An 18,991-nucleotide genomic window follows, 5' to 3' on the forward strand; every position below is an offset into this window, starting at 1 on the left:
AATACAATAGAAATTAAAATTTTAAGTAATTAAAATGAAGTACAATTAAGCACGTAGTGTTTCTTTCACGGTAGACTCATTTTCAATGCTGAAGTCTCACTGGGCAGGCTGCAGCTGTTTTGATAGTAGTAGATCTCGAACTTAATTCCATCACCTGAGAAAGCCCTATGGGATTCAGGGATGATGAGCAATTTCAATTTTTTATTTTTCTAAATCATGTGCCATCCTTATTTTTTCTATTAAAAAATTTCAATATCAACAGGCCAAGGAAAAATTTAAAAAATACTATTTTGGTTGGTGTATTTATACTGTGCATTAATTACATTCATATTTGTAAATTGGTTAATATTATTATATGACCTCGACCCAAAATGGCAAACCTGAATTACAAAAAGAGCTGCTCGCCTAGTAATAGGTGAGGTTGATGCTTTTAGGGATTTTTGTGTCTGGGTGTGGTGGAGATGAGCCCCCTGAAGGCCCCTGTTGTTCTGTGCAAATCCAGACCATCTTGGGATGGGACCTTCAGAGCCCTCGGTACAGGACAGCTCTCCATGCTCTTCCTCGGCATGCATTCCTGATTGCTTTCTTTTGTAACTTCTGGAATATTAAATAGGTCGTCTTTGAGTCTTTCCCTCCATGGTTTTAGATTCTATTCTTAAACAATATGAGGGAGAGAAGCAAGGCTTGGAGGAGGAAGGAAGAACAGACTGCATAAGGTTTACTAGAGCACAGGCAAAACCAACCTGGGGAAGACACCTGGGCCTAGGCGTCTGCTTGGATAAGGGAGTGGGTGCATTGCTTAGTATGCACAAGGCCCTGGGTTTGAACACAATGTTGGGGGAGGAAGGTGAGAAAGGCAAAATTGGAGTCTGCTTAATTAAGAGTGCAAAATGGCAGTGCCAGGTCATCCAGGTGTCAGTCAGGGTCAGAGGAACATTAAAGTGCGGAACCCTGTTCAGCTGCACATGTTGCCTGCCCCTGAAGCCGGCCCTTATTCAGACTTTTATAAGCCACGGGAGGTAAAATGATTTCAGTCTGAGAAAAAAAAAATGTGGGCATTCCAAAATCAACCAGTAACTTTTTTGCAGGGAAACAAGTATCACTGCAAATCCCTCCCAAACATCCTATTATTGGGTCTACCTTTGATCAATATTCGAGTCTAAAACATCTCTAGGTAGCCCACTTTAAGATCAGGACACTGGTAGAAGCAGAAAGTAGAAAGGCAGTCGGTCACAAGGCTGGGGGCCTAGAAGATGACGAAGCGTGCAAACTGTCAATCAACAGATTCAAGAGCTCTGTCACACACCACGGTGGGTGACTGCAGCTGGTAACGATGTATACTTAAAAATTGCTGGAGAGTAGATTTTAAGAGTTCTCACCAGGGAAAATGACGAGCCAGTGAGGTAATGCATGTGTTAATTAGGTCGATTTAGCCATTTCACAAAGCAGACTTCAAAACCTCCTACTGAACACCCTAAATACAGACAACTTTTTCCTTATGAAATAAAAAATGAATAGTGAAATAGATACCATTCTATTGGGGAAAGATTAAGTTGGTGTGACTGTCACTACTGTCATTCAAGTGCTGAGGGGACTGTATGGCTGTAAAACTTGACCTCATTAGCTGAAGACAAAGAAGTACCATCCTTATGCATGTTGGTCTATGTCCACCTTGTAAAGTAACCCAAGTCGTCTCATCGTGGATGTTACATTGTTTAGTAGCAAAAACGAAAATCAAAATCAATGGCAGAATTACTTAGGCTGACTCCTGAGTTCACACCGAGAGAATGAGCTTTGCCATCACACGCTTTACTTGATACCATTTTCTGTAAGGAGTGGGGTGATATGGAATGGTTGGGAACGCACAAGTGATAGGATCAGTTTTGATTGTGAAGCAGAGAAGTCTGTCTTTAAGGAAAGTTTTAAAAGTTAGAACTATCCCATTTTACATAAGATCCTGATGGCATTAAGAGAACCAACCTGCCTAAGTAATTAAAACAAATTTAAAAATAAAAAGAAAAAAGAAAAAGCAACTTTGTTTATGTCAGGCACAGTAACTGGTTCTTAGAAGGAGTCAGGCAGCCAGCAACACTAGCCTCTGTGTCATGGCTGTCCTTGAGTGCAGCAGCAGCATCTGGTCAGGAGCAAGAGGAGGAGCTAAGCGCTGTCCCTGAAGATATCAGGTGCGTGGTCGTGGGCTCACAAGATTATTAAATGTGGACAGGGGACAGATCGCGGTTGGAAGCACACATGCTTCAAATCCACCTCTGTTGATAATGGCTAGCTGTGGGATCTGGGGAAAGTAACTTTCTATTTCTGCCTCAGTGTCCTTGTCTGGGAAATGGGGTAACCAAGAGATCCTGCCCCAGATGCAAGTGCGTGGACCGAAGAGAAAAGGCACATAAAAAGCTTACCCCAACAGCTGGCCCGCGGTTAATGTCACTATGGAAATGACAGCAAGGAGCCTAGATGCATGACATATTTATGAATGGGAAACTACATGAGGGATATAAATATGGCAAGCATATTTTCTTAGCCAGATTTTGGGACATATGATTTGATAATCTCAATGGCACACTTGGGAGTAATGACATTGGAAATTTTAACTCACATGGGTGTTGGGAGGGGCAGGACGTGTAGCTGACATGGTCATAGGACGTGAATGGCAGCCTGAAGGCTTTTCTTTCAAATGTTCCTTTCTGAAGTCAGGTGCACGAGGGTGAAGGCAAAGAGACAGTGAGGAGAAGACGGAGAGGTGCAGAGGCAGCCTCCATCCCAAATGCACGAGCACACACCCTCACATGCACTAACACGCATGCACACGCACACACACACACACCCCTATGTACATACATGCCTGCACCTACACACACAGACACACATGCAATCAGTTTGTTAAAGGCTCATCTAAATATTTAACATGCATCCTAAGTCTATGCTAGTCTCCAAGTTGACACACTTACACCAACACACACACACTCACTCGCCTTGATCTTGAAAATACACTTAGAAATACCTTTGTGGAAACCCCTAAGAATTAATTTTAAAGTCAATTGGAACATTATATCCTGCACATTGCTATACAGATGCAAAAGGTTGTTCTGGAATTGATAGAGCCACCTCCACTGGGAAAGATTAAGATTCCTGAGAGCCATCTTGGATTCCAGGAAGTTCAGCTGCAGATGGCTCAAAGGTCTGTATTAAAAGCAGGTTTCACAGACAGGGCATGTCATTGCAGAAACCCCGGAATCCACACAGGGGAAAGCCAGGGATGCACACCTCTGACCTTTTTTCTTCATCTATCCCAAACTCACCATCTGTTTGGTTTAAAAATTCTATTTATCTGTGTGTGCATGTGAGGGACAGAGATCTAAAATAGCATACATACTATAAGCATTTTGTTTCCTAAATGCTTTCTTAATACATGGGCTCACCAAAGAAACAGGTTCACCAAAAAAAAACAAAAAAAAAACTGAGATCAGTTGCTTTAATAAACATATCATGGTTTGATGTAGTGGTTGTTTTCTTTTTTAGACTTGATTTATCTGTCACTTTCTTTCCAAATTTGATTTATTGGTCAATTTCTTTTCAAGATTTGATTTATTGGTCAATTTCTCTTCAAGATTTGATTAAAACACATTACATAAGTCTTTTCAGATCTATTTCTAAATATCATATATATTTCTAAGTATGGATGTTTAAAGTCTTTATTCATAAATGTTCTTGATTGATGCTTGTTTTTTCATTAGTTTTTTTTTCTATATACTCCAGGTAGTCATTTATTCTGTAATCGGAATCAACATAAACAAACCGTAAAATCCAATTGTGTAATGAATTACTCATATCTCAGACTCAGAGAGAAAAGGAACTTAAGACATAGCAAGGTAAAACCACCCGTGTGTGTGTGTGTGAGTGTGTGTGTGTGTGTCAGGGAACACGTTGGTGGTTGATCTTGAATCTCTGGGTTTACAGATGCATCATCAGACAATTCTGCAGGACAGGATTCCAGCATGATGTCTCCTGCGACCATTAATTGGTCCTCGGCTACCTGGATGGCCTTGACAATGGAGAGTCCTGTATCGTTCTGGAAAAGGTTGTTTCATTTTAACGGCTCCACGGTGCGAAGTCCCTTTCTGTCTTGGGACTTCCCTACATCCCCCTCAGGAAGCAATGCCCGTCAGATACCCCAGCCCCCCATCAGGCCCTGGGGTGCTGGGTACTCCCCTGGAGGGCAGCTCCTCAAAGGTGGGCTGGGGCAAGACAGAACAGGCAGGTCTAGATCCGAGAGTCTGAGGGCTCCGAATCTCACACTTTCGTGTCTACACCCCTGAAGCCTCTTGGGATAAGAATGTTCAGAAACCAGTTACTAGTATGCACTCCAGGAGGGTGGGATGTCCACGAGCATGTGTCATTATTTAGAAAAGAAATAATTACACCCCTCTGCCTTCACACCGTCTTGGCCTAGTTTTATCATCTGCAAAACAAGAACAGTATCACTCACTTTGGAAGGAAGTTTCAAAGAATAAAAACACTAATACATGCAAAGCACACCCAGCTGGGGCGATGGTGGCTGCTGCCAGCTGTTTCACAGGTTGACGCTGAGTAGCCAGGACAGCTGAAGAAGTCTGTCGTCTACTGGCCAGTCACGGTGGGTCAGGCCTGGTGCACACTTCTCCAGGGGGCATCTGCTCCTGTGTGGTCGGTGTTGCAGAGACTCTCCCCCTTCTGGCTGGGTAAACTCAGTCAAGGCCAGAACAGTGAGCGTCGTCAGTCCCACCTCAGGCTGAGGCTGCCCCACTCTGCAAGGTAGCCTTCTGCATTTTTAAGAAAGTTCAAGATTTTTTTTTTTTTAAAGCATGTTGGAGCTCTAAGACACTCAACAACTGCAGGTCATTAATGTCAACTTCAAGGGAGGAACTTGGGTGGCTTCAGCAAGGACTCAACTTAGTTGATTCTCTGCCTGGCCCTTGGCATGGCCAGGGAAGTGCAGCTTTGATTACACTGGCCATGTCCCCAGTGTGGACACCTCTCTTTCAGATTGGCACTCCTCTGAAAGTGATCCCTTGTGGTTCCCTGTTGTCTCTCCGAAGCCTGGTGCCAATGTGGGTCATCTTGCAGCATCTGAAAAAGGGGGCGGACAAAGCCTGATTCAACCAGCTTTTCTCCTGTCTTGTTTAACAAATCGGGATTCTAAGAAAGTTATATCTTCCAAAATTGTTTGTAAGATAAATCTCCAGGCTGGGCGTGGCGCACATTTGTAATCCCAGCGGTTTGGGAGGCTGAGGCAGGAGGAGCGTGAGCAATTTAGCGAAGCCCTGAGCAACTCAGCAAGACCCTTCTCTAAATAAAAATATAAAATCGGGCTGGGGATGTGGCTTAGTGGTTAACCATCCCTGGGTTCAATCCCTGGTACCAAAACAAACAAACAAATAAATCTCCAACTCCTTAGCATGGTACAAAGGCCTGAGACCTACCTGCCCTGGTACCCACCTGCCCTGAGACCTACCCGCCTGTCCATCCAGACCTTGTGTGGCACCTGCTCTTGGGACAGGGGGAAATGTTGGCTATTTATTGGGAAATTTCCTGCTCCCTGGTTCTTCAGTCTCTGCACTCACCATTCTCTCTCCCGAAGCCACTGTGCCATCTCCAGTGACTGGAGAATCCCTCGTCCTCCCACTCGTGTCAGGTGCTGCTCTTCTGTAACCCCTTCTCACCTCCTCCACCTCTGGACTCCCTCCCCTTCCATCCCCTCAGGGCGCAGGGCAGGAGCTCATCCCTTATCCTTCGCCTTCCTTCTCCAAGCCTTCCCAGGCTGTGTGCCTGAGTTCTCCCACCAGGATCTGCTGCTGACTGAGAACCGCCGAGGGGATGCCTTCCCTGAGTGGCCATGTCTACAGGAGTCAGGTCCCAGGCTGGCGCAGTGAGGCCTTGGAAAACCGTGACATAAATGAGCAGAGCCGTGGCTGTAGGTCTGCCACGATCCCAATCAACTAGACTCCATTTGGCTGCACCAGTTGGGTTTGGGAACAAGACTAGGAAGATGTGGTGACCCCTGCCCACTTCCACGAGGGCACAGTTGAAGGAGCGTGGAGATTGGCCTGTAGGTGAATCGAGGTCTGCCGTTCCCAGCCGTGTGAAGCTTGGATCTCCATCTCTCCACCTGCCCAATGGGTTACTAACATCCCAAACCTGGAAGAGTTGGAGTAGTAAGTGATGGGGGAACGACAAAGGTCGTGGCACTCAGTAGGCATCCCTGGGGCTGCCAGGGCCCCTTGACTCTGTGCTGCACAGGAAAACTGCACTGCTCAGCATTTGGCTGGGCAGCATCAAAGAGCCAGGCCACTCGGAGCCCCGGGCCCAGACCAGGACCAATGAGAGGTGGGGCTGGCGGGAGCCATCTGGAAGGCTGCGGGAGTGTTTAGCAGCTCCTGTTACAGAACCCTCCTTTGGGGGACAGCTCAGGCAGACAGGGTGGAGCAGTTTATGCTCAGAAAGCACCTTTGTCAAAGAGATGCCTCAGCAAATTATCCTGCAACACAGTTGGCCATCTTACCCTAAGCCTGTAGACTGGCATGATGAAATTAGCTGGTCAGAGAGCAGCCAGGTCTCATCCCTGCTCCCAGACATGCCACAGCCTCCAAGAAGGCCCAAGGGAAGGCGGGTTATTGTTGGGGTTCTTTGCTCTGCCTTCTTAAGAGGGCGTCTAGCAAGGCACAAGATACACAGGGTCCCTCTCTAGTGCTACCTGTCATTGCACTCAATGATATCTCTGCTTTTCTCGGTGCTCTTACCTTTGCAACATCAAAATAAGAACAACAGCTCGTGCGCCATGCATGTACTGGTGCCAGGAACTGCCACAATGCCACAGAAGGATTTCCTAGGGCAGTTTGTCAACAATCCTATTGAGGCAGGGACTAAACTCTCCAGTGTGCAGATAGGAAAACAGAATCAAAAGCAAGTGGCTGAGTCACTGGAGCTGTGTCTGCTGGTCTCTAGAGTAATCTCTCAGTCCTCACTCATTAGGAAGGTGGAAGAATGCGAGCCACATCAAAGATGCCGAGATAAGAGAAAGACCATCTCAAGGGAATTTGAGGGCCAGTGGTAAAAGCTGCCAAGGGTCGATTGAAATTCCATCAGTTTGAAGGACATTTCAGAAGAAATGTCACAAGACAGAAGACAGGAAGATAACTGGGGTGAATGAGGATGCTTACAAACAAGTGAAAGTCTCCTCATCTCCTCCAGATGTGGCCCCTCGACCCACTGTGTGGAGTTCACCCGGACAGTTATTAGAAAGAATGATTTTTGAACCCAATCCCTCTTCCAAAGACATGGAATTCTCACAATGGGCCCAGAAAACTGACCATTGAACAAGCTCCCCCAAGTGAGACTTTTGTACTCTCCAAGTTTGAAAATAGTGAAGTACATCTCACGTGCCTCCTTAGTGTCTCATGGCTTCCCTGTCTAACAGAACAGGGACTGGCCCAGTGTGGCCCTTCATGCTTCTGCCCTTACTTATGGTGGCTCCCGCCATTGTTGATTCAAACAAAGTAATAAGAAAGGGCAGGGTTCTGGCTTCCCCAGAAGCTAGAACCCAAAATGTGAGTAATTCAAGTCTTATGGGAAGAATTTTTTGCCAGGAGGAGTGGACTGATGGACTCTCTCTATGTCCTGCTCTGATGGCCTGTCCTAAGGACACATCTGGAAATAAACAGCTGGTCCTTGTGAGCCATAAACAATGACAACATATCAACAATGCATCACTTCCAGCTTCCTCTGGTCCACTGTCTGGACACTAACCCACACTGCTCTGGGCTGCACTTCTTAATAAAGGACCAGCGCTCAATGTTTGTCCCAGGCTCTGGATTTTTCAGAAACTTGAGTCAATAAAAGAAGCAATACTCTATAGGTTACAGTCTGAGATCTCTGGAATGCATTCAGTATCTTTGGTTTTTGACCCCTTCTTACCTCTAACAGTGGTGTGCTGGTAAACATTTAACAACCAGCCTCCCAAAGGGAAAAAAAAAAGCCCTCATTTTTAGTGTTTCCTGATTTCTGTGGTGTAAATATACCCACAATGGCTGAATTTAATCTACCAACATGATATTATTAACTGCAGGGTTGGGAAGAAATGTACAATGCTGCATCAATGGAAGGTATTTCTATCAAACAAAACATAAATATTAATAACCTCAAGGGTATAAAAATAGCAAAATTTACCACTTAGCTCCAGCTCCCTCTTCAAAGCATGTCCTGGGTGTCCAACAGGTTTGCCATGATCTGGTTTAGCATATTGATTTTAGTGAGTTATGTTGATTTTCTGCCTTCCAAAGTCCTTGGTTATCATTGCCTGAACCCACAATAATAATCCTTCAGAAGGAGATTATAAACTGGATGATCTCACGGTGGAACTCAGTCTTAAAGAAGTCCAGAAATTAATTGGTGATATTTTGTGACCAAATTAACCACATAATAACAGAGATTGTGAGGTGAGGATTAAGTGGGTAAAGTAGATCTTTGAGCAGGCTTCTGAAATATCTCTGCTTTTTATTCATCAAATCAAGAACAGTTGGCACATTCCCACTATAGTTACGAAATCTATAGATTAGATCCATGCCTTAATTTACTCATCTGGAAAATGGAAATAACTAATGATAACCACACCACAGGGCTTAATATATATGAAGAGCTTAGGGCAGAGCCCAACACAAAGTACTCTGTAAGTCTCTGCTAGGTTGGGGATTTTCCGTCACAGGCTTCTGCCACCCTCACATACATGCAAGAACGTTTTGGCCAACCCTCACTTTGACAGGCTTCAACCACCAGGATCTTTTCTTTTCTAAATTCAATTCCACTGCTAGTGCCAGCTATATCGACACTGGGCTACTGAGGAAGAGCTAAGCAAGACTTTTCTGCCAAAGTCATTTCCCGAAGTTTCCATTTTTGGAGGAGAAAATTAGACAATGGCCAAAATCAGCAGTTTGAGGGTGAAGGAGGAGAAAATGAGCTTCTCTTTGCCAATGGTTTTGTTGCAGAATTTTCCAGGCTCCCAGGTGCAGAGTGGGAGAAGAACTGCTCTGTCCATGACCAAGAAGAAATAGACCCACCGGTAGAGTCAGCCCAAAGGTAGAGCTCCAAAAATAAGGACTGATTTGGCTGTGGGTACTAGCTGTTCTCTACCATTGTACCCCAGCCCTCCACGTACCACTGTGTAGCCTTGGGCATGTCAGAACCTCTAAGGCTGTTTCCTCATCTACAGAGCCGAGAGGATAATGGTGGCCAAGTCTTTGGGTGTTGTGAGCATCCATTGGGATGATCTATGTTAGAGTTGACCCTGGTCACCCTCTAGTAGTGTCAAATGACCAAAGTGATCCATAAGCCAAGGCCTAGAGGGTGATTCAAGAAAAGGCAGTGGGTGTCTGATGCTGCAGGGGAGCAGATCAGGGCAAGCATCTGGTGTCACTTGCCCACCCCCAAAGGTCAAAATGAGGGCCCTGTCCTGCAATTTGAGCAACAGACTGAGCAAGCCAGAAAGTGACCAGCACGCCTTATAGCTGGAGTGCCTTGTTCCTGAGTTGTTTTGGTCTGTGGAGGCCATTTTACTAGCACAATGGTCATCAGAAAGAGCGTGAAAGGGAATCGTGCCCATTTATGCTTAAGTTAGACTAGGAAATGAGAAAGGAAGGAGGGAGAGAAGGACAGAGGAGGGAGGGAAGGAAGGAGAGAAGGTTAGTTTATCAGTTCACCTCCAAGGAAGTGCCGTGGTTTGGTGTTGCCCAGCAGTAACCATCTTTGGCTAACTGTACTGATCTGATTGTCATTTCATGTGATCATAGTGCAGCACTTATTTGGGTTAGAATTAAAGAGCAATATTAGAACAAAGTTTTATCTTTATTTTCTCATTCAAGAGATGAAGGGAGGTTTGGGTCACACTTTGAGGGAATTATACCAAATCATACTCCATTATACCTAAAGAGTGAGGCACAGAGATAGCTTATGTCCCTGGAAGAAGTGGGAATGGGGGGTCTTCATGAAGAGTGGGCACAGAGTTCTGGGCCCTAAGGATACACTGCTAAGTGACAGACACACCTTCTCCCTCACAAGCGTTTAGCTGCGGTTAAGGCCAAGAGTCCAGGGGCTTTCTTTGAGACAACAAAATAAAAGAATGTCCTCCCTGTGGCTCTCAAAGATTGTCAACCTGGCTCCTACATGGTTGTAACGGGGGTTCCTGATTTCTGGAAGCTTCTTAATTTGGAGGGCTTATCAAGTAGCCCTCCAGCATCATCTCCCTGAAGCCCAGCAATCCACCCACAGTTAGTTAGTTCTCGGCTGGACACGGGTGCTTCTCTGAACCTACAGGAACACCACAGAACCCCCATGCAGGGTGTGCCCTATCAGTATCCCCCATCCTGTGTTTGTTTTGGAGGTTGTGGACTTTGATTTAATTGTCATTTCTGAAACCGCAGAATCACTCTTGAAACTCAAATGTGGAGCCCAAGGACATTGGCTGTGGTTTGCTTAGCTATAAACTGGCCTTGCCCCACCAAGAATACAGCTCGAGGGGACCCTTGGTTCCAGCCACTGAGGATGGACTGAGGTTCCAGTACCCGACATGGCACTCTCATTACAATGAACTGCCGCCAAGGGCTGGCGGGGGTTCAGTTCACCACTTCAATCACCCGGGGCCGTCCACATCGCAAGACCGGCAAGGCCCCAGCCACTCTTTGTCCTCAACAGTGGCAAATTCCAAACACAGGATACTTGGCAAGAATCGGACTGGATCTTCCCAAGGGGAAGTCTGCAAGGGATGGATTTTAAAAGTCACGTACTTTTACCTGTTTCCCTGATCCCTCATTCAATAATTTAAAAAGAAACAAATAATCAGGTGATTGAAAAGCTTGGGCCCTCCACTGTTTTATTGACTTGTCACTACAGATAAATGGACTATAATTTACTTCAAGAGTAAATTACAAGATGTTCATAAAAAAAAAAGTTGTACATTACGATCCCTAATTAAGATGTTCAACATGATTCCCCTTTTAAATTGGAGAAGCCAACGGAAATGGAAAACGCTGACGGCGCTGTATTTTCACTCTGCCTCTTTTCCTTTCTCTCCATCGTATCACGTTATTGTCTGGCACTCTGATGGGAAGATGTGGTGAAGCAAGCCTGGGGCCTCCAAGTTCTCCTACAGCATTGCTATTTTTGGTTTGGTGGGTTTTTTTTTTTTAATTTATTTATTTGATTCTACCCATGTCTACGCTGTTAATAGTATTCTTCAAAGAAATTCTGAAGCCACATACGGCTTTGGAGACCCTACTGGTTAAATCAGAGAGACCAGAAAGGTTTGGGATGGGATAGGGGGTAGAAAAACACAGTAGGTTGAATCAGTGGAGTCCTGACACACACACACACATACACACACACACACACACGCAAAAAAGTAACCTGAACTGTTTTGACTTTTTTGTCTGCAAACACATGCGATTACGGACCTTGCCTTAGGGAGAGGAGCAGAAAATGTTCTCCAGAGCCAAAGTTGGCGCGGTGGTCCACACAACCCAATGAAAGGCGATGGCTGGAGAAGAGGGAAGGCGGTCCATTGGGTTCTTCACAGAGGAGGCTCCCCAGCTAGGACTTCATCATGGTAACCATTTGCCTTCATTGGCTCCGAGTTGTTGTGTGTTTGAAGTGGGCAGACACCACGCTAGCCGTGAGGGGCTGGAAATGGACACAACGGTGTCTCCGGTCTCTACAGGAGTCGCCATGGCCCCGGGCTCACAGCAGCCCTGGCCAGCGCTTAGCTCCTCCTGCCTTCAGCACGTTTCCTGCTGTCCCTGGAAAGCCTTTCCCACCTCATCCCCCCAACCCAGGAGGCCAAACGCTGGCCCTGAAGTGCTGAACGCAAGCAGCACCTCTGCTAACCTCCTGACCGCGCTCCGTCACAGCAGTCCATGCCCGGTCTCCAGGCCCCGGGTGACATTGTCAAGAACGATTTGTCGAAGGCCTACACCAACCAAGCTGCAGGGTGGGGGGCACATGGGTTCCCTTGGCTCCCTCAAAGCTCACAGCTTTTCCACACTGTCCACAGCCTGGATGGGAATGGACACCTCAGAATGTCCTCAGTCATCCTGGCCACAGTCCCAAGGAGGCGGACTCCTGATATCTGTAGACCTGGGTCTCCAGGCCAAAGCATCGAGCCCTTCCTAACCTCGTTCTGAAGGCTCCACGCTCTGGGGAAGGCCCCTTGCTCACCATGAAGCTGCTCTCCAGGGCTCTGCCTGGGACGCCCTTGAGGAGGAATAAGTGGAAGATGAGGAGGAAATGTCATCCTAGGCAAGCTGAGGGTCTGGCTAGGAGGCCTTCGTCCTCGCCCCTCTGGGTCCAGTCCCCTCCCCAGGTCCAGAAAGCAGATGAGATCCCTCCCTCCTTTTGAACAAAGACCCAACTCTTCAGGCTCCTGTTTTCAGTTTACACCTTTCTACCAGATAGAGATTTTCCCACTTGTCCCTTCTCCTGTCCATCCACCCACTCAGCAAATATGAAGTCCCCACTGTGTGCAGGGTCAGTGCGAGGTGTATGTACTATGCAGGCCAACAGTGGGGCTCACTCTCGGGTGGATGTCCACACACTGAAGCCAGTGTCCACGAGGCACTAGACCCTCTAGACACCAGGCAGAGCTCAGGTTCCAACTAGTGGGTAGAAGGTTTCCACCAGACGACTCGTTAACTCCCAAACGCCAGGGCTTAGCACACTGTCCGTGGTTGCCTGTGGCTACCAAATCCTGGACATGTGGTCAGTGCCTGAAGAACCGAATCACTCATTTTACTTGATCCTCTCTGCCTTACACTGAGAGACGGAAGCAGGGTAATTTCCCCCTCACTGTTTTGGTCAGACCGGGTTTCACATTGTTGAAGGGCACATCCAATTGAGATCTATGTCAAAGTTCAAAGACTTGGCACAGAAATGATGTTTGTGAAGTATCTCATGACTACCTTTTATATCGAGTATGCATTGATACGATCCTTTTGGTTTAATGAGTTTAAAGCAATGTTGAAAATCATTTCACTGTCTCATTTTACTTTCCTAAGAGGGGCTGTTAGTGAGTTTAAGATTGAAAATGTGGCTCGTGTTGTCTCTTACCGGATGGCTCTAGATGTTTTAATAGACAACTGGCATTAAACAAGCAGGCCAGGCGTGGGTCTGGCTACCCAGATGACCTGAGGAGGTGTCGTGTCTAGTTCCTTTCACCCCGAGTAATGCTGGGGAAGGAGAGAGCCTTTGCTCCCTGTGAGTTTCACAACCAGAATGTGTTATCCAGACTCCTTGGAGCAGAACCATCTGGGGATATTAGTAAAGCCACCTCCAAACGGTTATCTCAGAATCGAAGTTTCTTCTTAATCTAGTTTACAATTCCATGTATTTCAAAGGCAAAGAGAGAGAGCCTTCCTGGAAGGTGGGGTGCCTTTCAAGTGGAACTAACCCTGCTTTCAAGATCCCCTCCCCAGGGCCACCGCCGCCCCCCCCTCAGGCCTCCAGGGATACTGGGTAAGCAAATGCAGGTCCTGTAGGGTGGCCACTGTCCCCTTCACTTCTGCAGGGGTTTCCGTTGTTGTTTTGTTCCAGAGAAGCTGGGAAGAGAATTCACTGGTCCTGGGAAGCATGCGGGCGTGTGGGAAGACTTCTTCCACCTGTTCCCCGGCAGGTTCGTTCGGCTGGTTGCAGGGGAGGAGGGAGGAGGAATTATGGGGAAGAAAAGTGAGAGAGCAATGCACAGGACTAAGGTCACCAATGTCAAAGCCAAACCCAACATAGGCAAGGGAATTGGCAATGGACCAGGTATGTAGAAATAGTCTCTGTGAGACTCATAACTGCCCTGACAGCGGGTTCTGAAGGAGCCCCCACTGTTCACAAAGTGCAGCCACCTACAGTGGCCCCCTCCACCCATATGACAACCTGGGGAGGAGGAAGCAGCGGTGCCAGCCGACAGCCCTTCCACATGCCCATCTTCTCTGCTCAGAAAGTCAAGATTTTGATCAGGTGTGCGCAGGCGACACGGTTCCCAGGAAGCCTAGCAGACGCCAGCTCTGGGGCCTCTGTGAGGTGCATCTTGATCAGGCTAAAGCCATGGTGGTTAGTCCCAGGACGAGCACCCACCATGAGGGAGAAGGGATGGCCTGCAGCTGCGGAGGCATGTGGGAATCCACTTCTGAAACGCTCTCCTTGCACTGACGGAGGGATGAAGTGCTGCTGGGCACTCTTCTGCCTTGGGTTGGGCTTGTGGGAACGCCTGGCCCTGGAGCCCCACCTCATCCTATATCCCAAGCCCGCGAACAGTGTGGATAGAAAGAAGAGAGAGCGTACTTCTTCCATCATGAACATGGAAATCAAAACCTCGTATTGTTCTGGAACTTCTTAGAGGAGATTATAAATCATTCACACCATTCAGAGTCAAATTTTCTATCTCTAAAGACCCCAAATACCCTATTACTGTCTTCTATATTGGCTGTGGCCCATGGGAGCTAATTCTAGTCCACTACCTGTTTTTATGGGGGGGGGGAAGAAAACCTTATCAGAGCACAGCCCGGTATGTTCACATATGAAAACCCACAAAACTTAAATTACTTACCACCTGATGACCTTTTACAGAAAAGATGCCAGCACCTCTCTATAACATGGCGACCCAGCCTTAGCAAGCCCACGTGTGCTCACAGCACTTCCCCGAAGGATTGAAAATATTCTGAAATCCCCCAAAGTGTGCAGGATTCCCCTCCCATTTTATAGGTGAGGAAACTGATGTTCTGAGAAGTAGAGACACTGGCCTCAGGTCACACAGCTAGAAACGGATTGGACTGCAAGTCTGACAAACTCCAGGTCATATACTACCCAGTTGAGACGGATCCCGCCTGGGGCCCTCCAGTTCCTCTTGCCTCTCAGGCCCTAGGTTTGCGTGTTAAAAACTCACTCAGTCGGTTCTGATGTTCAGGCAGGTGAAAATCTCTGTGGGTAGTCTGCTTATTGTTTTTCAAACACACATGCCCACTGGGATCCATTAAGCGCCAACACTCTGCCTTTAGAGATACCACAACAAGCCCTGGCCAGTAGGAAAGAACACAGGTCCGACTTCTTGGAGCTTTTAGTGCAGCATCAGGGAGACATTTAGCTCCTGAATCTCACGGGAAGTACACGGTTACAAAAGGCCATGAAGGTTGAGAGAAGGCAAAGAGGGGCCTGGGCTGGTCAGGAGCAAGGGTCAGGTGCCATGGCTCGTGGCCTCAAGCCCTCCCTGTTTCAAGACCAGCAAGTGATGCATGGGGTCAGGAGAGGGAGGCGCCCTGCTTCACGAGAGGAAGAAGTCACAGGCGCATCTTGCCTACCTAATGGTGGCATCGGAACAAGGCACCTGCAGAGGGCGGATCCTGCCCAGGCATCCCATCACACCAGGCTCTCACCTGCTTCAGTATGGACCGTATTATCCCCGTCCAAAGAGCAAAGTACAAAGCTACCCATGTTAGTGGCCACCCTCACTTTGCATCTAACTGCCCTGAATCCTTAGACCTGAAGAGACTCATAAGGGTCCTCAGCTACTTCTCATCAGGAGGCAAAAGGCCTTTTGAAAAATGTAGGAGGGCAGCTCTACAGAGGACACCAGTCTAAATGGACAGAACGATGGTGCAGGGCTGGGACAAAGCCTCCCATGTCATTTTCCTCCCATCCATAAATGGCTCAATCCTGACAAATAAATCCCATCTACCAGGCAGCAGGCCTTCCCATGTCCAGGGAGGTGTGTTCAAAATCCCTCCTGTCCCCAGAAACAGAATCTTGAAGCTTCCCACTTAGTTTTATAAGGCACCAAATGTGAATCCCCTTCTCCTGTGTTGGAAAACTGGAAATTAAGCTTAACGTACAAACCTTTCTTTTCCAAAGAGGCAGGTTGGCCTTCTTCTATCGACAGACTCCAGAGCTTAGATTTATTACAGAATGGTAATCAGGCAAAAGAATAAATGCACTGCATCTTTAATTCATTAATCACCTCGGAAAGCAAAATGAACTACAGTAAAGAAGACAATCTGTTTTCGAATGTTGAAGGTGGGGGAAGAGGAAGCCAGTTTCTCAATAAAAGCCAGTTGCTAAAATCCATCTTGTGGGCAGATTAGAGGAAGGACAGTTTGCCTCTGAGGCTGTGGTTCCACTGGGAGCTGGGAGCGCAGCACAGCAGGCTGAGGACCTGGTGTCTGTGAATTTTCCCTGGTGGTCCCCGGTGTCCTCCTCTGGGCTCCTGTTGTAACTCGTATCTTGAACCATAGACTGGCTAAGAGACCAAGCATTGGAGTCCGACAGTCCAGGGTTCAAATTCCTGCTCCATCTGGAAAATGGACAGTCCTGGGGGAGCCATCCTGACGTACGGCCTTGACACACATCTATTCTCGCGGGATGTGGGTCCCCGAGGTGTTTCGTCTCGGCAACATTTTGCTTCACCAAATTCTCGTGAAAACAAACCTTGGCTAAGGTTTCAAATACAGGCAAACACCAAACGCCAGGTTCCCCTGCAGCCACGAGCAGCTGTGCACAGGCAGAGATGGCATCTGGCTCTGCGTCTCGGATCTGGCCTGGCAGGCGAAGAGCTTGCTTGTTCCTGCTGTCACCGTCCCTGAGTCCTGGCTACCTGGAAACTAGAAACTGCTGTCTTCCCACCTCTTTAACAGACCTACAAATCGAACAGCAGTTAAGTCAGCATCGTAGCCTCTGTGAGCCAGCCCTCACTATCAAGTTCTGTGCACAGAAACAACAGAGAGCAATGGCCCCAGAGAGTGTTGACTGAGCTCTTCCAGGGGGTTTAAGGATTTTCTCCTTTCATCTTTGCACAGGGTTGGCCTACGGCAGCACCCACTTTGCAGATGAGAACAAAAGCCCACGAAGGAGACAAGTCTGTCCTGCAGGTTCACAGCTGGGAGATGAAGAACGACCACTCACCCCTCCCTGAGCACTTCCTCCCTGGGGTACTGCTGCAGTAGGCTCCCATTCATTCTTAGCAACACACTAGAAAAGCAAGTCTCACTTTCCCCCAGAACAGTCTCAGAGAGGTTAAACCCAGTGTCTCCACCTTAACCTGGCTGACATTCAGGGCTGGACTGTGGACTGTGGTGAGAGCCGCTCTGGGCATGGCAGGGTGTTGAGCAGCATTCCCAGCTTCAACCCATAGTACCCTTCTGCCAAGAAATGACAATCAAAAACATCTCCAGATGTTGCCTAATGTCCCCTGGGAAGCAATGCTGCCCCAGTGGAATCCCACTGCATGACCACAGGTGGAGGTCATGCAGGAGCTGGGAAGGTATCTGGTCTACCTGATCCCTCCATTAGATTGCTTTCCAAATGTCGCTATAACTATCTTAGGACAGCACATCTCCAGTGCTGAAGTGTGATCCCTGTTCCTGAATCCCCTGGGGACTGGTTAGAAAGTGTACATTCTCAGGCCCCTGCCCCAGGCCACCTGAATCAGACACACTGGGGGTGGAATCAAATAGCTAAGCGATTCAGGTCCTCACTGAAGAGGGACAATCAGCTCCTTATTGCAGTTAGTGGTTCTCAGCTGTGTATTAGAGTCTCTTGGGGAACCCGAAAACAGGGGTACCTGGGCATCACCCTGAGATTCTTACTTAATTCATCAAGGCTGGGCACAGGCACTGCGATTTTGAAAGCTTTTGATGATCTCACGAGTGGCCAAAGTTGAGAAGCACCAGCCTAGAAAGTGTTGCCCCAGGTTCTCAGGGAGGTGCTGGTCCAAATCCAATAGGCCAAATAGAAACCATCAAGGATGTCTGTGACACATCGGTTCAGGTCTTGCATTGATGCAGCAAGGACCTCACAGTGGTCTCCTTTGCTGTCAATCTCAAACCCAAATCATAAAACCTAGCTGCTGTTATTATTATTATTATTATTATTATTATTATATTTGTATCCTTTTGCATTGACTTATCTAAATTTCTAAAGTTTGGGGAAGCTACTTAGTTGGACTGCACCAACTCAACGGCAGCCACTAAATGTGGCAGGTTCCTGTTTCTCATTATCCTGGATGTGTCTGTAAGGCAAGGCGTCGTCACTGTGGGTGGCAACGGAATCCAACTTTTCCTTTAATAATACCTGAGCATCCATCGTCAGGGCGCTGCCTCACCCAATCCCTCCCTCCAGCCCTTGCCTTCCATAACTGACCTGCTCTGCTCTGTCCCTCCTCAGCCCTTGGCAAGCCTATCTCCTCACCTTTCAAATTCTAGAGTCATTTACTTATTAACCTGGCTCTGTTTCCCTCCTTTCCTGTTCCCACAGCCCGGAACATTCTGTCCCTTCTTCCCAGGTGCCTATCACCTCCCCTTTTCCTGAAATCCTTCTTTGATGCCTCCAGCCGACCACATTCTCCCACTTCTCCATTCTTGCGTTTCCCATCAGAGCTGCAATATTGCTGTGTGTTTGGCACTTTTCTGTTTACCGAGTTTATCACATAGCTTCTGATGCTGCAGGTGTGCAGTAAGTGCTTGGACGGAGCTCTCCAGGTGGGCAGGAGTGTGGAAGGGACCTCTGATGTTAGAGCACCAGCATCCCCCCCCCCTGCAAGCATCCCACCCACCGCGGCTCATTGCACACTGCCAATATCAGTCCCTGAATGTGGAATTGGGAAAATAAACACACCATTGGCTCCTGCAAGTCAGAGACACAGGCTCTGGCACACCACGGGCAGGAAACTAGCAAACATTTACTGGGAATGCATTCTGTGCAAGGCCCTATTGTTAAACCCTAAGCACAGGGGAGAAAAAGTAGAACACTGGATCACATCTAGAATGGAACAATAACAAAAAAAAAATGCCTTTCCAGAGTGGCAGGTGACAGGCAGAAGATAAGGGACAGACAGGTAAAAAGAAGGGAGCAGCCAGCCTTTCTCAAACAGACCATACGGTTCCCTTGAGTCCGGAGAACAAAAATCCTTGGTGTTTTTGAACCG

General features: G+C 47.5%; 1 protein-coding gene across 7 annotated transcripts in view; it reads right to left on the bottom strand.

Moving 5' to 3' along the window:
• Positions 1-18,991, bottom strand: part of Maf (MAF bZIP transcription factor) — a 312,899-nt gene that overhangs the window by 266,615 nt on the left and 27,293 nt on the right. The window contains exon 2 of one of the 7 annotated variants that reach the window (XM_071604447.1): positions 3,750-5,121. The exons of 4 other annotated variants lie outside the window; for them this stretch is intronic. In XM_071604447.1, the coding sequence (XP_071460548.1) occupies positions 5,034-5,121 (88 nt within the window). In that variant the 3' untranslated portion in view covers positions 3,750-5,033. Of the gene's footprint in view, positions 1-3,749; positions 5,122-15,998; positions 16,706-18,991 lie in introns of those variants that run through there. 2 more of the 7 variants (XM_071604448.1, XM_071604449.1) reach the window with 2 other exon arrangements.

Source organism: Marmota flaviventris, chromosome 18 (assembly GCF_047511675.1).
Source record: "Marmota flaviventris isolate mMarFla1 chromosome 18, mMarFla1.hap1, whole genome shotgun sequence".
Lineage (NCBI taxonomy): Eukaryota > Metazoa > Chordata > Mammalia > Rodentia > Sciuridae > Marmota > Marmota flaviventris.